Source organism: Bombyx mori, chromosome 17 (assembly GCF_030269925.1).
Source record: "Bombyx mori chromosome 17, ASM3026992v2".
In the NCBI taxonomy this organism is placed as follows: Eukaryota; Metazoa; Arthropoda; class Insecta; order Lepidoptera; family Bombycidae; genus Bombyx; species Bombyx mori.
The window spans coordinates 14910147-14929400 of NC_085123.1; the positions used below are offsets into that span (position 1 = coordinate 14910147).

A 19254-nucleotide genomic window follows, 5' to 3' on the forward strand; every position below is an offset into this window, starting at 1 on the left:
ACCTATAATAAATGCTTTCAAACTCAGTAAAAAAATGTTATTATAATTAACTTTTTTTACTTTCCAAAAGATCCCTAGTGAAGCACCACGTCTCCGAGCCGTGCTTCACTAGGGATCTTTTTAGTAGGCTCAAAGTCGCGCAGCGAGCTATGGAGAGGGCTATGCTCGGCATTTCTCTACGTGATCGAATCCGAAATGAGGAGATCCGTAGAAGAACGAAGGTTGCTGACATAGCCCGTAGAATTAGTGAACTGAAGTGGCAATGGGCCGGCCACATAGCACGAAGAGAGGACGGTCGATGGGGCAGAAAGATCCTGGAGTGGCGACCACGTACTGGCAAGCGCAGTGTGGGACGGCCACCTACTAGATGGACCGACGACCTAGTAAAAAGTGCTGGGTCTCGTTGGATGCAGGTGGCAATGGACCGGTCGCACTGGAAATCTATTGGAGAGGCCTATGTTCAGCAGTGGACGGCGATAGGCTGAAATGATGATGATGATGACTTTCCAAAAGCGCCTCAAATTCTTGTGTGCCCAAGGGCCCCATCCTAGTTTAAGACGTCCCTGCATAAGCTATAGTTTGAAGGACAATCACTCATAAGGAAAGACAATAATAATTCAGTAATTGCATTTAATTGTGATTAAATATACACCAACAACATGAATAAATAGTTTAGTAAATATATATTTATATTATCAGAAATATTAAGATCATTATTATACTAGCATTCCTGTATATATCTATGTATTTAATTTACAAATTTATAAGCGTACATATAATTTTGCAATATTCAACTTATCGGAGCTTACGATTTACTAATTCATATGAAACTTGAAAACTATTCGTGAAACTGGTAGTACAAATTTGTCCGAACAAGGCGTTTTAGTTCACTGAGTTTCTTGGAGGGATTTTCTCAGTGGGTCCCGTTTCCGATCCGGTGGTAGATTCAGCGAAGCGATGCTCTTGCCATGGCTAATGTGAGCAACATCACCAGGTTAGAGCCCCGTGAGCTCACCTACTAGCTCGGCGAATCTAGAATAACCCCTTGAGGTTACTAGAATTGGTAGAAAAAAGGTAAGATTTTTTTTTCAGTAAGTTCTTCGGTGTTCTCGGAGCGTGGACGTAATGAAAACTATTTTTACGGTTTAATATCACTACATAGTATAAAACAAAGTCGCTTTCTCTGTCCCTACATCTGTCTGTCCCTATGTATGCTTAAATCTTTAAAACTACGCAACGGATTTTGATGCGGTTTTTTTTAATAGATAGAGTGATTGAAGAGGAAGGTTTATATTATGTACAATAACATCCATTAAATAGTGGAGAAATCAATAATAAATTACAGTTTCCGAAGCGAAGCGAGGGCGGGACGCTAGTTATTTAATATTAAGTGATCCCGGCTTAATTACAGTCAAACAGAATTCCCGACGAATCACGAAAACGAAAATATTCGAAACATCAGAAGTAAGTAATTAAAATCGGAACAAACGCGAGATTTATAAACCGTAAAAGTAGTTCAAACAATATTTTCTTCATTAATTAAACGATAATTGCTTGTTTATATTGTCGTCATACATTGTTTTGTTTTAAATTGAACAAACAGTGACGTAAACAATGAGAACAATATGTATTATCTGTGTTATTGTATTTGTAACAATTAATTGAAACATAAATTAAATATGTGTGAATTTATTTAATTAAAAAATAAATTGAAATGAAAGAGAGATAAGTGTTGTGCAGTGTGACAATAATTCAAAATCAACTTGCTCGCGTATTGTATTGTATTATATTATCGAGTAAACATTTGATATTACATTTAAACATCAATATTTCGTTTAGTTTTGCTAACGAACGAGTTACATACATTATTAACTAATTACTTTATGAAAACAAATAAAAGATGTGTGGTGTTGTGGGACACCGGATAGGAACGAAGTTCCTTATTATAAAAATATTCATTTTAAGTTCTATTCGAGGTATAAAGAAAATAAAACTAAAGGTTTCGCAACAACCCACGGTCATTCGGTAACGTGCGAACTTATTGTGGTACACTTCATTCACGGTTGTTTGCCTAAGAGTACTATAGTGTATTGCGCAAACGAACGCTCTGAGATCGTGGTCAATGAATGATAAAAAAATATGTTATTTTTTGTACGTTATTACAAAGTTAAGTCGTATAGTGTGGGCATTACTAATAAAAATCTTACGTTACGGACGTTTTTCCCTGTTAGGGTACCCTTCCACATCGCCCATAAGGAACTTCGTTCCAAAAAGTGTTTAGCTCTAAATGAAATATTCTAAATTATAATTTTACAATGTACAAAGCGTATTGGAAGAACAAGCCCTTAATTTCTTGCAGACTCTTCTCGGTATTCCGAATCGTTCTTAAAGTTATAACGATTTGATAGTGCAAAAGCCTACTTAGCCTAGAATAAAAAACACCATAAATCGATATCCAGATTTAAAAACTTAAAAAAATTAAAAGCATACGGCCCACCTGATGGTGAGTGGTTACCGTCGCCCATGGACTTCAGCAATGCCAGGGGCAGAGCCAAGCCGCTGCCTACCGCAAGTAGACCGTTGTTTCGAGAAATCGTTATTACTTAGCCAATACCTTATTTGTAGAATCGTCAATCTGATTTACATTGATAGTTAATTGGATCTTAAAATCAAGCTTATTATGTTTAATATCTACTTCTTCTTTCGCTACAATCTTCAACATAAAGCTCTTAGTTCGATTTTTCTTCTAAGAAAACTGACTCGAATTTACTGTATATACCCAATACTTTTAATCAGTACAATAATACCTTTTTTTGGGCGTCAATTTCACACAGCTACTGTACTCAAGTGTACTCGGGTTAATTTCGATTTTCGATTAACCATCGTGAAGGATATTTTTTTCTTAAATTCAATAATCTTGGGCATCAGAACAGAAAGTTAAAATAATCATGGGTGTGGAATATGTCATATTTTAATTTAAACTTTAAGCACATTCTGGTGTTTGTAAAATTGACGGAATGGTGTTTTTAATTGACAAAAGTAGACGTGCCAAAATCGCTAGAGATTCTCTTGTAGCTTAAAACGTCAATATTTAATTTTGTTATACGGCAAGAATTATAAACCGCCATAAGCAGTCTACCTGATAGGCAGTCCTGGCGTTCCTCGTGGAAGAGTACGTCAGACCGTTAAAGATTTCCAAGATGACCTGCAGAATACATTAACAGAGTGGTCCAAGTAGATTTTTTCAAGAAATAAATATGCAAAAAAGACAGTTCCTTTTTTTATATAGTAGTTATTTTTATTTATAGTAGTTTTTGTTCCATTACTCGGAAGAATGTCAATTGCAAAATAAAGGGAACACGTGAAAACTAAGGTGAACCTTGAGACGTCAATAATTGTGGTCGAATTTCGTCTAACGGACCAACTAGTTCAAATAATTGACCGAACAAGAAAAAGCCTTTCTTAGATTAAGTCGAAGAACGCACCTAACTAAAATGTCATTGTCAAAATGTCAAACTTTAAATTAAATCGTATTCTCAATGACACTGGACAAATTCTTAATTTAAAAAAATTGGGGTAAAGTCCGCATTTGTCTATGCTTCGCTGAAACTATTCTTGTTGTCGTCGATATTACGTCTCCGTTGATAATAAGTTTGAACCGGCTGTATGAATGAGATGAGTACACCAGCCGCCATTATCCATCCACCTGACAGATAGAAAGAGAGCTCCCAGGAGTTTGTCAGGTCGAAAATTAAACCTGAAATCAATTATAGTATTGCAATGGTATCACGTATTAATTTTTATGATTAGAATAATATTAAATTTGTAATAACATTTTCCTAATTTATAACATTTCAATACTATTTTCAAATTATAAATAGTCACGGAGTAATCTGTAATACCAATGTTTTGCCAACAATTGTGTTGGTGCGACGTCGTTTTAGCCTTGAAAGCGAATTCAATATTTTCACTATTTCTGTAGTGAAATAAATCTACGAAACAAAATATTTATGAGATAACGGCTTTTACAGCCAACAGGCCTATGCTATATTGGCCATAAATGAATTGTCATATGAAACTTGGCAGCATTTCGATGAATTATACAATCTCACCTGACAGTGGAGGTCCAATCAAATGCCCAATACCTTGGGCCAACAGCACCAAACCATAAGCAGATGTAAAGTCATCCAACGAAACCAGTTTGACCAGCAAACTTGGCGTAAAGGTGAACGAGGCCGCGAATAACAGCCCAAACGCACAAGCTATTGCGGCCAACACCCAATAATTGGCTACTGCTGGTGGAATAGCCGCTACCGAAGCACCGCAGAGTACCAAACAAACTGCATATAAATTCCCAATTGACACATTTGGAAAATCGCCGATCCAGCCGAGGCCAACCTAAAAGTGATGGTATAATAATTTGTATAATTTCCGTTGCACATTTGCATCTTGTTCTATAATTCTTAGGCCATCTGTCATTCTCCCTCTTTCAAGAAGATTTCAGGACATTGCAAAGAATTTCTCCCGGAATGGGGACTTAGAGCAAAGACGTCATTAATACTCCGATCTACCACACGTACACTCTTAAAATATTATCATGTATATAGCACGCTAGTTAGGTGCTATTCAGTTGAATTGAAATGTAATCTTGTGTTTTTTTGTTTATCAGGTTAATGAACGAGATTTTTTTGCGATTTTTGCCAAAAGTAATTAAATGCCATAATATGGGCCGGCCACATAGCACGAAGAGAGGACGGTCGATGGGGCAGAAAGATCCTGGAGTGGCGACCACGTACTGGCAAGCACAGTGTGGGACGGCCACCTACTAGATGGACCGACGACCTAATAAAAAGCGCTGGGTCTCGTTGGATGCAGGTGGCAATGGACCGGTCGCACTGGAAATCTATTGGAGAGGCCTATGTTCAGCAGTGGACGGTGATAGGCTGAAATGATGATGATGATGATGATGAATATGGATAAAGAACTACTCAAATAAGCTATTTCTACTTTTAGTTTTTGGATTATACAATTATATTGTCGAATAGTCCCCCTTCAATATGTTATAGCTACTAGCCTAGATGAGGCATGGGTGTCCGTGTTTCTTAAATATTCAATAGAAAACTTGCGGTCAGGGGTATTCTAGGCAAGTGAGTTGCGGCGGTCCCAAGGGACCGCTAATTTTGTTTTGGCAAAGCAATACTATCTACCCACAGGGACCGCTCCAGTCCTTAACCTGTTATTTATACTTTTTTAACAATTTAGACTTTTTTGTCCGCCGGATCCACCAAAACTGTGTTCAAAATTGTAAAATCTGTAAAATAAACACGTAATTGGACTGTGAAATTGTTGTGATCTTGATTATTTCTTGAAATATCTCTGTCTGGTCACGGTCTCAATCCAGGTCTTGTGTACAGAAATAGACGATACCAGATTTTCGATTTATCGGCCAAAACTGCAACGTTTCTTGCCAAAAACACATGATATTTGCATATTCACGTGATTTTCGCTAAATTATTTTCGGTTTTTAGGTAACGATTGTTTCGTCGGATAATTTTAATTTGACCGTGGTAATCAAGAAACAAAATAATAAAACAGAGAGAACGCAGAGCAGCTTTGTTTTAACCTCAAAAAACTTTTACGCTGAAGTGATTTTTTTTTGCATTGGCATAAGCAATCATGGTGTCCGAAGATTTCGACCCTAATGTATTAAGTACAATTGATATGAGTCACAGAAACTTTCTCAAGCTTTTTCAGCCATCATCAGTATGGGTAACAATTCCTAAATAACTTGGTCCCCTGTTTCGCTTGATTCCTATCCTTCCAGACTTGAAATGTTACAACGGCCGCTAACTCCAATACAATTGAGGCTACGATCTCTTCGGCTCAGGTAGGTTTCGTTTTTAATGTCTATGGTATCTGAGAAACATCAAACTGTGCAGCGCAATTAAAATTGAAGCTAGGTTCGTACAGCCACATTTTCTATTTAAAAACTGGACCGGTTTACTTAAAGTCCCTATACATAATTGGTCATCAATTGGTTATTTTGATTGATGAAAAGCAAAGCGCTGAAAACATAATACAAATAGGTCACTCACCATTCCTATAGTATTCGTGATTCCAATTAAGCTGAGCATCAAAGCGCCGTCATCCTCAGTATATCCTTTAATGGTCATGTGCTCGGCGAGATAGAAGTAAGGCACGATGAACCAGACAAATATAATAATGGTGCCCAAACAAAGTAAGTTGAATGTGGGACGCTTAAATAGGGACACGTTGAACATATCGGAGACACAAGAAACGCAGTCTGCGTACCATTTCTGTGAAAAGAACGTTTGATTTTTTTCATCATCATCACCATCAGCCCACAGTCTTCCACTGCCGGGCATAGGTCTCTCCCAATCCGCACTACTAAGCCCGATCGTCGCTTCCCCTCATCGACCTTCTGCCGGCCACTGTTCGGAGGTCATCCCACCACCTAGCCAAGAAGCGTCCCACGTTACATATTCCGTTGCGCAGTCTCCACTCGACCCGACTTTGACTTTTTACCTGGCACCAATGCTTGGAGCGGGTCTTGGCCTTGCACGAATCTGTCGCGAAAATATCGGATCGCTACCCTAACTTTAAATTCAGGGGCTGATTTCTTGTTTTTCTTTTAGTTTTAATGCCGTTTTTTGCCTATTCCATTGATAGTACATAGGGATACATTTTAAAATTGTATGTTTATCTGATATTAATACTATTTCTACATGAAGGATAGGGAAGTCGAATTATGCTCTAGTGAGATTTTCACCAGTGTCATGAAGAAAGGCTACTTTTATGATATTTATGGTCTCCGGTAACCAAAAAATACTCGTGAATCAAGAGCTCTTTCCCCCAACCGCTATAAAACAATCCAATCACTACACGTATAAATATCATAAACTCAAACAAAAAAATGTGAGTCTCTACTGTGAGTCTCGACATTACCTCTTCTTTTTCGTTGATTGTGATCATGGAATTCTTGAAGATATCCGGACAAGATGAGGCCTTTAGCTTGTACTTCCTGATATTGAGCATCGCGTTCCTATGGCTTATCGAAGTGATTGGCATCTTCAGGTCTTTTAGGTAATGATGATTGACGGACAACTGCTTCCTCAACCAATCTCTCTTGTTCTCTTTACTGTCTTGTTTAACTAGAACGACATCTTTAGTTTCGGAAATAGTCTTCGCTATTAATCTTTCTGTGAAATAAAAAATAGAGTTTAGTATATATATATATTTATTAATATATAACGCTGAAGAGTTTGTTTGTTTGAACGCGCTAATATCAGGAACTACTACTGGTCCGATTTGGAAAATTCTTTCAGTGTTAGATAGCCCATTTATCGGCTGTAGGCTATATAACATCACGGTAAGACCAATACAAGTGGGTGTATGATTAGGAATTCAATGGAATTTTGAATTAAAATTGATAGATATTCGAATAGATGAAATTTCGAAACATTTATTTACATTCGATCATAGTGGAGTAAAATTATAACTATTTTGCATTCTTATAGTACCAGAACTATCCTAGCCCATCAAAGGTCTCAGAGCAACTCATTTCAACTATTTCTATAGGGACAGCAAGCGCTTGACATATTTCCAGTTTGGTTCATTTCTCAATGAAACACCGAAAATACATCTAAATTATTTGAAACATAATGAAGATGTGATTGCACAAACGAACCTACTAACAACAGAAACAAGTATTTGCTTAATAAATCGCTTAAAACTATTATGATAAAGCTTTCTCCTCCTCTAATCGATCGCTCATTACTGACCATAGTGATACGCCCGCCTGAGACATTTTCTTGGGAGTTGTAGCCACTTAGGCCGGTCAGCGACACAGTGAAGTGTGTCGCTCAATTTCATGCCCAGGTGCTCGGACACTTGATCAGTCCATCTTTTTGACTCTGACCTCTGTATCGTCTTATAAAGCTTAGCTTTCAGTCATCATTCTCCTGCTCTTCTCCCAGTCACCTGGGGTCGGCGCAACATGTTTTCTCCTTCCATACTCCTCTATCATATATCATTTTTTCGCTCACTCCCCTATTACACATACCGTCTTTCACGCAAACGATCCATTTTTTCTTAGGTCTACCTATTCCTCTAAAGCCTTCCACATTCATAGTTAACACTGCCTTAACCACTTAGCTTAGCTTTCAGTAATTTAGTAAGCCCAATAACATGCTTGCCAATTTTGTAATTACTTAGCTACAAATTCAAAATTAGTCACATTTTTATGTCCACACTTCTACTTGCGTTGGAAGGCAAATAAGCTGCAGAAGGCCGAGTAATTGGTGTTGTTAATGGACATCATGTAGCTGCTTACACTACTACCGGCCTAATTAAATAAAAATCAAATTCCTTACCTCGTTTATTATTATCTTGATTCTCATCAAAATTATTTTTTCCATGTAATTCACATATATCTGAATACGTCCTTTGCACATTTTTGGGTTCGGCGTACAGTGGATAGTCCTCAATCCTAGCTTCTCTTTTTAGCCGTCTCTTATTCGAGTTCAAAGCGAACTTTGGGTATTTAACTTCGATTTCGTACTCTTTACCGATTGTTTTAATTAAAGTTTCTAGTGCGGATAACGATATCTGTAACATTCAAAATATTTATCTCGAAGTGTACCACAGCAACTAGGAAGGCTCGGTAACCAGGAGAGGGGAAGTGAAGGAAACATTAATTCAAGAGTCTGCCCGCCAAAAGGATTTCTATCGCATAAAAAACACCGGATTAAACGACAAAGATTCTGCTTAACAATCACGGCTCTATTGTTGAGCACGTAGATGCTAAAATGGCATAAAACGAAAAAGCTTGCGTAGCGGTAGGCAGCAGCTTGGTTCTGCCCCTGGCATTGCTGAAGTCTATGGGCGACGGTAAGCACTCACCATCAGGTAGGCCGTATGCTCGTCTGACTTCAAGGGGAATAAAAATAAAAAACACACACATAGGCTGTAAAACGGCACTCATATAATATTTTCTTTTGATATCCAAACGTACACAGCGCACTAATTGTTCAGCAAAATCCCGACATAAAATCCGACATTACATACGTTATCAGTAAACCACTATCTATTGTACAAACAACGGTGATCGCGATTTTATTGACGTCTGCAACTATGCCGCTGAATCGACTCTCGTGTTTTTGTAAAAATAATTCAATACAAGTCATTAGAAACGTTCGTATCAAAAAAACTAAATATGTGCCTTTTTAAAAACAATCGGAAGGCAACCCAAATGTTTGTCGTTAGTCAAACGCAAAATTCTTCCTTACTTACAACCCTAGCAGCAGTACTTTCGGTAGGCAGTAGCTTGGCTTTGCCCCTGGCATTGCTGAAGCCCATGGACGACGGTAACCACTCACCATCAGGTGGGCCGTATGCTCGTCCGCCTACAAGGGCAATAAGTAAAAAAAATCACATTGCGTAGTTTTAATAGTCTAAGAACAGTATAGTGCTAGCCATCATAGAGTAGAATAAATAGCAAAACCCTGAATCGCGCTAACAGCATTTGTAAGATAAGCTTGTCTAAATAAAAGTTCCGAACAACACTCGTTCGGTTGAAGGTCTTTCATAAACAGCAGACATTGAACTCTTTTTCAGTTCAATAACATTTTCTTCACTATTTGTTATCCGATTTTTCTTTGGTACCTATTTTGTTATTAGCTTTAGTGTTATTAGTTAGTGTTAGTCGTCGCGGCCTAAAGGATAAGACGTCTGGTGCATTCGTATCTAGCGACGGTATTTAAATCCCGCAGGCCACAGGTACCAATTTTTCTAATGAAATACGTACATAACAAATGGTCACGATTGACTTCCACGGTGAAGGAATAACAGCGTGTAATAAAAATCAAACCCGCAAAATTATAATTTTCGTAATTACTGAATATTATATTGAGTAGTCACGGTCGAGCATCGACCGCTACACACAAACAAAATAATTAAAAAATGCCATGCCCAGACGATATTATCATAATACCATATTTTTATTTTAGATCAATGCCTACAAATAGCGCTGTTTCTGGCCTTGCTGACGTCCATCAGCGACGGTAACCACTCATCATCATGTAGGCCTTAGCTCGGCGCCCTACAGTGGCCCGAAGGCCTGGCCAGCCTGGATGGGCGAGCACGGACTCGGAGTTTTGGATTTCAGTGAAGTGCCCGAACGCTCCCACGCGATGTAAGCCTAGTGCTGTATATGTTACGGTAAAAGTAGATATTGCAGCAAATGGTGTACATTTATTTATTTATTGCTTACATGGTTGGAAGAGCACACAGCCCACCTGGTGTTAAGTGGTCACTGGAGCCCATAGACATCTACAACGTAATTGCGGCAGGGTGGTAGTACCTACCCTTGCGGACTCACAAGAGGTCCTACCAGCAGTAATTACGCAAATTATAATTTTGCGGAATTGATTTTAATTACACGATGTTATTCCTTCACCGTGGAAGTCAATCGTGAACATTTGGTAAGTACGTATTTCATTAGAAAAATTGCCTGCGGGATTCGAACACCGGTGCATCGCTCAACACGAATGCACTGGACGTCTTATCCTTTAGGCCACGACGACTTCAAATCCATCCATTTTATCCATCTAAGCCCTAAGCAATAAAAAAAATCGAACACTAGGTTATATAATACAATTGTTTTTACCTTATCATTTTGAGTAGAATACGTCGGAAGATCCACCACAGATTTCGACCTTGGTCTACCCGAAGTTTCTGGCAAAAAAACAATTTTCTGTTGCCTTATGGTTTCTGCTTCTTGTCTTATCACAGTCTCTGGGGATACTCCTCGTTTTATCAGTCCCTCCATGAATTTACCTCTCGTTGGAGAATCAGCCTCTTGGCCGTGATGATTCGAAATTGACAAAGTACTGGAGTTTCTCGTACTCTTCATATCTTTCATTCTTTGTCTCTTCTGTTCTATAATCCACCATTCGGGATCACGCATCACACAGCCACAGACGCATAGATTCAGCAGTGTCCCAGAAAGCAGTAATATGGTTCCCCTCCAGCCGTATTCATCAATGAAATATTGGGTCATTGGGGCGTAAACGAATGTTCCCACACCAGTACCACATGCCCCAAGACCTACAGCTAAATTCCTCTTCTTTTCAAACCAATAGGCGATTGATACGACGGCTGTGACGTAAACCAGACCCAATCCAAGTCCAGCGATCACACCAAAAGTGATCATCATCATTTCTAAAGTTGTCGAGATTGATGCCAACACAAAGCCTAATGTCGATATAATTCCACCGAGTATTGTCATGCTTCGACAACCATATCTGTCTACTAAAGCACTCATCACTGGTCCCGACAGTAATGGCACAGCAATGAACAGACTCCCGATCCAGGCGGTCGTTGATTTGCTGGCCTGAAATTCCTCTAAAAATTCTATGTATAGCAAACCAAAGGAGAAGCTGATGCCGTCAGCTATCATGGATATCACGAACGACGAGAAAACGACCACCCAGCCCCATCCTCCGTCTGGAATGGACACTTTATCATCTCCAGCGACCGATCTATCAAAGTCAACGTCTTCATCGGCTGGATTTTCAATTATTTTGACATGATTATTATTATTCCTTTTGGTTTTATCGTTGAATTTAAATAGAACCGCTTCTTTGCTGCTTATTTCCAAATCGGGACTAGAGAATGAAGTTGTACCAATGCTGGTCGTGTCTTCTTCTCCTTTACCGAATCCAGAAGTGGATTCTGATAGAAGAGACTCGCGTACGACGTCATTAGTATCTTTGGACCTGGGCGTCCTGCTGCGCTTCAAGACAAGGCCACATTCATCCTCCATCGTTTATGGTAAGCTAAACAAAAGGCTGCTACGATACTTGATATAATGGTCCTTAAGTTCTTAATCTTGGGTCCCTTGCTGAGTACCTAGTGGCTTGATGAGCCACGTTTTGTTTCAATGCGCTCTGGTTGGGTACCATTAAAGTGTATTTCTGGGTGACGTCACCCATGCAGGCTTGGTGGTGTTACGCGGCGTTGCGCCACGTCTCAGCGGTTAGATAATTTGAGTTAATTTAGTCGAGTTCCGTGGCGAACCTGAAATCGTTAAAGAGATAGATAAATTTCGGTTAGGTTTTTTTTATTTTCTGTTAATGTTAAGTAAAATAACAAAGATGCAAGTGAACATATTCGTTTTTAGCCATTATTTTAACATCACTATTTCTATACAAAGGTTCGCCTCTCAATGTTTCTTTCAGAGATATATTTCGCTTAGAATTCCGTAAATTTCAAAACTCTGAATTACTGTGCTCGATTTTTTAATTTAGCATCCAACATCTCCGACCTTAGATATTGTCGTGTGTTATGGGAGAACATATTCACGACAAGAACAAAAGCATACCCAACATGCTTGACAAATATACTGACCAGGAATCTATCCATGTGTTACAGGAGTTAGATTACCAACCACTAGCACACCCAGCATGTTAGTCGCCCATGCGGCTGGTGATAATAGGCATTCCTATTTATTCTCAAAGCTATACCACCTTGGAATCGGACTGTTATTAAAGAAATAGATACCTATCACAAATTCATGATACGAAAATATTCCAATAAAGTACAGGTTGTACTGGTGGTAAGACCTCTTGTGACTGGTGGTAGGACCTCTTGTGAGTTCGCACGGGTAGGTACCACCACCCCGCCTATTTCTGCCGTGAAACATTAATGTGTTTCGGTTTGAAGGGTGGAGCAGCCGTTGTTGATACTTGAGACCTTAGAACTGATATCTCAAGGTAAGTGGTACATTTACGTTGTAGATGTCTATGGGCTCCAGTAACCACTTAGCACCAGGTGGGCTGTGAGCTCGTCCACCCATCTAAGCAATAGAAAAAAAAAGAATAGCAGAATTTGTTTGCTTCTCCAACAACATTTAGCTTAATTTGACTCAAATTGAGATTTATACAGCGATGAGATGAGCAATGAGAGAAAAAAGGGCTTTGATTCATTCGTGGCTTTTGGAATTGTATCTAATTTTTATGCCCTCACGTTGACTAGTGGGTGACCACTAGACGTGTCCACAAAATTTAACGCTTCCTCTAAAAAATATTTAGCTTTAAAGATGGGCACTTGTGCGCCACGTATAAATAATAATAATAAAAAATATCGAAAAACCAAAAAAAACCGCCTCATTTTCAAGCTGAAAAAATCATTACATTAGACGATTTTCTTTTTCCTTATAATCCTGGTCAGAATATGGGGACTCAGTGTTAAACTTATTGTATTGTCATCGTTACATAAATATATACATATGTATGAACATTTTAAAGTTAATCGGTTGTCTTAGATAAATATAATACTATTATATTAAAACACAAATTACTATTAGCATACATAAATTATTAAAAATTTAAGTAGTCTATAAAACTGCTGGTTAATTTTTTTAATAATTGAATTTGTTAAAAACATACAAAAAAAATATTAAATCGTTTTTTATTTAAGTTTAAAATTATAATCGAACATACTAATTTGTCAACGGCTCCCAAATATCATAAATAGTTATGTAGCATATATTATGATATACCTGAATTAACACGGTAGTTATTCGCTTACGTAAGTACAAGTGTGGCATATATCTGCTAAATACCTTTAATTTTCATATTTATATTAAATCCCCCATCGATCGTAGATTCGATGAAATCCCCTGCATCATTAAATTTAAAATTTTAATTATATTAATTCTCATCATGAATAATGAATTACAAGAATCTTATTTCTAACAATCCTTTTCGTCTTTTAAAGCTACTTAGAGCACAGATTAGCAACAAATTATGAGACTGTATTTTAAATTCTGATTAGATATGAAAGTTAAAATTGTGCGTACAATATTTTTTTTGTAAATATTACTTACCTACGGCACGCCGAAGAGCCTTGTGTCGCCAGTTCGCAGTTTACGTTGCTCAGCTACTCATGGACATTCGATCGATATGACAGGGTTGTAGCCTCGCAGCCAGTCTTAACATAATAATACACACAGAACTAAATGTGCCCCGCTGTTACACTCGCGATAAATTTGCATTTACTTCTGTGTTTTTTTTTTATTGCTTAGATGGGTGGACGAACTCACAGCCCACCTGCTGTTAAGTGGCTACTGGAGCCCATAGACATCTACAACGTAAATGCGTCACCTACCTTGAGATATAAGTTCTAAGGTCTCAAGTATACAACGGCTGCCCCACACTTCAAACCGAAACGCATTACTGCTTCACGGCAGAAATAAGCAGGGTGGTGGTACCTACCCGCGCGGACTCACAAGGGGTACTACCATCAGTAAAAAAGCCATTAGTAGGTAGCTCAAGTTAGCTAGAAATAAAATCTTGAACTCTAACTTTAGTAAATTCGAACTTTATTATTCAGTTGCTGCTTCTATTTATAATAATAACAGTAAGAGAAATTAGTTTTATAATATTATACATCCTACGTCTTCTAAAAATTAAAAATTAAAACAATAACCGGTTCGATATAGTTTTTGCATGAAGCCATTTAATGAACAAATAGAAAAACAAGTAAAACCGGCGACTTTGTTTTAGACCAAAACAAATAAAACGGTTATTCTATTTAACTATACCTACATATTTAATTAGTAGTAATTAATAGTAGTTATTTGATATTTTTTACTAAATTATTTCTGAAACCAAAGTAACAAATTTTGTTCAAAGCTCCTTTTGTCAAAAAGTGCACTTTTACTTCATAAATATTTGCTAAGCGTAAACAAAAAGGCACAATGCTAAAAAACTCTAATAAATTATTGTAATATTAATAAAAAATATTAAATTTCATAATTTTTTATGATAAAGACATTTCAACGCATAGCATTTAAATGTACACGTCATTTCAGTTTATTTAAATTATGAAATTTATCATGATGTTAATCTATTCATCCTTACTGTAAATATCTAGTCCAAATTATCTTTTTAATCTAAAATTTTGTTCATTAACATTAAAACAAACTCGCCTATCGAAAAACTCTCCCTTTTATTCATAACATTATTGTATTTACTTAACATTGTCGACTTAAAATACTATGTGCATTCACAGTTAAATGTGAGCAAAGCTATGCCTCTCTTTTGGAAGACCTTTGTGGGAACACGAGATATCAGGTTGTGTAAATTAATTTTGTTAATTTAGGTACCGTTTTTTCAGGTTTAAAAGACGTATACAAGATTGTTTTTTTATCAAAAAAATTTCGCACATGACTTTTTGAGTGCTTTCAAAGAGTCATAATAACTGTAAGAAGCCGTTTCCACCATTATACTGAGCGATTATTTCAATTCATCTCATCTCACCTCATTTAATTACATCTAATTTAAATTCATTATCAATTTCATATGAATAAACTATTAATTTGACCTTTAACATTAAAAACCTATTTTTATGTAAGTGAAGATTTGGCTTAAAAGACTAGAATCTAGGAAACTAATTTTTATTTTTCAACATTAAAAACTTTTGGCTTTTCGATTAGCTCTTTTATTGTTTTAACTTTTTTTATATTAGATATATTTGACATGAGCCGATTTTCCTTCAAAGAATAATTTTGTGAATTAAGTACCGGTAAAATGGGGCGATTAGGGATTGAGAGGCGAATCGGGAAAAAACCGGGAAAATCTTTCGACGCTCAATATAAGTTTTATATTCGTTGCAAAATCTTTCATTTTTTGTAGTTTAATAGTAGAATGTTGAAAGTTCACAAAACAACTCTGAATATTCATGATAATAGCTGCTTACTTATAAAAAATCGCGTTTCAAATTAACTTCCTGTGGTGGTAATTATTTTAGTGCTAGAAACTTTGCTCTCTTTTATTTATTTGATAATAATAGAAGACGACTATGATTTATAAACGTTATTTAGTGTTTGAACCAGCATATATATTAAAGGTAAGTCTCAGTTGTTATTGGTTTTAATGTATTTAATTAAATAAAAATACATGTAAAAATCTGTTGTTTTTGGGGATATTGGGGACGTCTTAGGTACAAATAACAACGAAAAAGGGGTCAATTGGGATGAAAATACGTGAAATGGAAACGACCTAAGTACAAATAGGTACAGGTTTGTAGGGTTGTCTATGTAGTTATAACAATATTTTTTAAATTTGTTGGTAAAAATCTGGTTTATTCGAAGCGAAATTGGGAATAAGTCTTTAGTTGAAATAGATAAGCAATTTAATATAAGTAAGTCGATTTTGCAGAGACATGTAACAAGATCAATGAAATCTCAAGGTGGACAAAAATGTCTAAGTAATACATAATAAAATATTTAATATTTGTTCAGAGTGGGGGTATTCATCTGATTAATCCATGGAATAACCGACACACCTAATCTCTTAACCCAGATAGAAATATCAGCACTGTCGATTGCACCTATAATTGAGGTGATGTCTGCCATGTACTTTTGTCAGTTTTTCAATTTTTTTTATTGATGATCACTTTGTTGGTGCAACTAAATAAATAAATAAATTAAAACTATATATAAAAATAAAAGTAGTGCCAACCCTAGCAAATTTCTCATTTCGTCCCAATTAACCGCAATTTTCGGGTAAATAGGGATTACACCTATTTTTGCATTTTTTGCTTAAACTGGAATGCTAGTTGCATAATTTTAAATTAGACAACAAAGATGCCCCCAAGACTCAATCATTTTGATCCTGATATAGCATTATATATGTTACCGGAAATGTATGAAATCAAGGAATTGTATACAAATCCTAGGAAATGTGTACAATTCCGATACTATTTAGGAAATGTATAAAATATTGTTTGAAAAACTATTTAATGTATAGATATCCTAGGAAATGTATAAATTTCCTCGGAATTGTATATAATTCCAATATCGTATTAGGAAATGTATAAAGTAAATGCTTTCTGTATTAAAGCACGTTGTTAATAATATTTTTTTATTATAACACTATTGAGACAATCGGGTAACAGTCATACCGTAAAATAATAATAATATATTCATATTATCTTACTCATTAAAACTTCTAAAATCAACTATCTATTAACTTTTAACGTATCACAAAATCAACTTATATTTATTCTTATAAAATCAAATTTTCATTTGGCAAGTAATCAGTCTGATTATTAAGTAATTATAAATGTCAAAGTATAAAAGTAAATCTTTATATTATAATACTTTGTCAGTCCATATAGCTATTTATTTTTGCAGGGTAAGCTCGAATGGCATTTGGAAGTATATAATACTTTATTTTTAAAACACAGACATCTTGATGTAGCACAGTTTTTCTTGCAAAGGCACTTCTTAAATCCCTGGCCGGTTCCAGTGGATTGCAAGTTGGCAACTGACCGTAGTGCAAGACTCGTCCCGCTGTCCCCGCGTACCCACCAATATCTTAAATGTTTTACATTTCCGATTGCTATTTAGGAAATGTATAGATTTCCTAGGAAATGTGTAATGTGTAAGTATAATATAATTTATTTCACACATTTCCGTGCGATTTTAGGAATTACATACATTTCCTAGGAATTGTATACAATGACGGATTACATACATTTCCGGTAACATATACATCAACAACTACCTTAAAATTGCTCATAAAGTTGGAATTTGTCCCTAATCGCCCCATTTTACGGTACTATTTCTTGTTTCCGAACGAAAACGTTACAATGTTGTCAGCCTAAAAAACAATGTACAAAATTCAAGTATATTGCTCCGTATTTTATCCTATCTTGGTAAATTGAGCATATTTTCATAATAAAAGGTGTTGATCATGATTTATAAAATCAATTATATATGAGAACAAAAAAATAGAAACTGTAGATCCTTAATAGTTAATCAACGAAACTACTGAGATCTTGGATGGTAGTAATTTAAAATTAGCATTGGCAGCACCTACACGTTCTTTTTCTCTTGTTTTAGCAGAGACACGTGCGTGTAGACGCCGAATTATTGAAAATAATTCAAAATGAGTGAAGGAACAGCGACTATTCGCACTCGCAAGTTCATGACCAACAGGTAAATGCATAGAATAATATGTTTTACATAGTTATGTACTAAGTATTCTCGAGAAAAGTTGTTGTCGAATCACGACAGGTTATGTGTGACAATGGTTTCATGGTTTTTTGTAGATTGTTGGCGCGCAAGCAGATGGTTTGCGATGTTTTACATCCAGGAAAACCAACCGTCAGCAAGACCGAGATCCGTGAGAAGCTCGCCAAAATGTACAAGGTTACTCCCGATGTAGTGTTCGTATTCGGTTTCAAGACAAACTTCGGAGGTGGCAAGTCAACTGGATTCGCTTTGATCTACGACACACTCGATCTGGCCAAGAAGTTCGAGCCCAAGCACAGGTTAGCCCGCCACGGCCTGTACGAGAAGAAGAGGCCCACGCGCAAACAGCGTAAAGAACGTAAGAACAGAATGAAGAAGGTCCGCGGTACCAAGAAATCTAAAGTAGGTGCGGCCTCCAAGAAGTGATGTGAATGCTAGGTATAAGTGAATAAAACACAAAAAAATCAAATATTGTTTTTGTGCTATACCTTTTCATTTTCATAAAGGACTTTTCATAAGTTCCTGTACTTTTTTTGCATTGCAACTATAATCTTAGGTACATACCTTCTCTTGTAGTGTTATTTTTGTTAATTTTCGCTATCACCAAAACGTTATTTTCACACAATATTTAAGAAAATCCAAAAGCATAATTTTGAAATTTGATAATCACTCACAATTTTTTGAGTTTTCTCTAAGAACAAAGTATGAAGATTATTTCCAATATGAATTTAATCATAATGATTTTGTGTTATTTAATAAATTTGCTGTCATTTTAAGTTATAGTGTTTACTAGAATGACTGTTCCTCACCACTCGTTGATTACAACGAAGAGTTCAACAAGCAAACTAACCCATAGACAGCTGCTGAATTTCTGTTTGGATCTTCTCAGTGGGTTGTTATTCTGATCTGGTGGTAGATTCTGTGAATCACTGCTCTTGCTAGGGCTGGTGTTAGCAAATTCTCTCAGGTTGAGACCCTTGGGCTACCAGTGAATAGGTAGGGAATAAAAAAGAAAAAACACTCATACACCTTCAGTTTTTTTTTTAATTTATTGATGCACAAAACAAATTACAATCATTACAGTACATATTAGCTAAATCATACAAGTAGTACCTAGATCTAATCTGGATTGCAATCTAAATAGTATGTGCACTCGGCAAAACCAAATTAATGTGCATAGATTTGGCTAT

At 36.4% G+C, this 19254-nt stretch overlaps 2 protein-coding genes across 2 annotated transcripts; one reads left to right on the plus strand and one right to left on the minus strand.

Annotated features, from left to right (window-relative positions):
- Positions 1-608: 608 nt before the first annotated feature.
- Positions 609-14043, minus strand: LOC101742394 (monocarboxylate transporter 14). The gene is made up of 7 exons (XM_004926626.5): positions 13910-14043; positions 10688-12099; positions 8394-8628; positions 6967-7220; positions 6096-6317; positions 4113-4398; positions 609-3757 (listed from the first exon to the last, which is right to left on the minus strand). The coding sequence occupies exons 2-7, from the start codon at positions 11843-11845 to the stop codon at positions 3594-3596; spliced, it is 2319 nt and encodes a 772-aa protein (XP_004926683.2). The 5' UTR covers positions 11846-12099; positions 13910-14043; the 3' UTR covers positions 609-3593.
- A 3890-nt stretch (positions 14044-17933) lies between these two features.
- RpS24 (ribosomal protein S24) lies at positions 17934-18533 on the plus strand. Its single transcript, NM_001099607.1, has 2 exons — positions 17934-18028; positions 18142-18533. Exons 1-2 carry the CDS (start codon positions 17979-17981, stop codon positions 18488-18490), a joined length of 399 nt encoding a protein of 132 aa, NP_001093077.1. The 5' UTR covers positions 17934-17978; the 3' UTR covers positions 18491-18533.
- Positions 18534-19254: the final 721 nt, after the last annotated feature.

Excerpts from the sequence above, each read along its gene's own strand:
- LOC101742394 (XM_004926626.5), bottom strand. The coding sequence starts at position 11,845 with ATGGAGGATGAATGTGGCCTTGTCTTGAAGCGCAGCAGGACGCCCAGG. Across the intron at positions 8,629-10,687 it reads ATTCTACTCAAAATGATAAG|ATATCGTTATCCGCACTAGA; the intron begins GTAAAAACAATT and ends TGAATGTTACAG. Across the intron at positions 4,399-6,095 it reads TCACGAATACTATAGGAATG|GTTGGCCTCGGCTGGATCGG; the intron begins GTGAGTGACCTA and ends CATCACTTTTAG.
- RpS24 (NM_001099607.1), top strand. The coding sequence starts at position 17,979 with ATGAGTGAAGGAACAGCGACTATTCGCACTCGCAAGTTCATGACCAAC. Across the intron at positions 18,029-18,141 it reads CGCAAGTTCATGACCAACAG|ATTGTTGGCGCGCAAGCAGA; the intron begins GTAAATGCATAG and ends GGTTTTTTGTAG.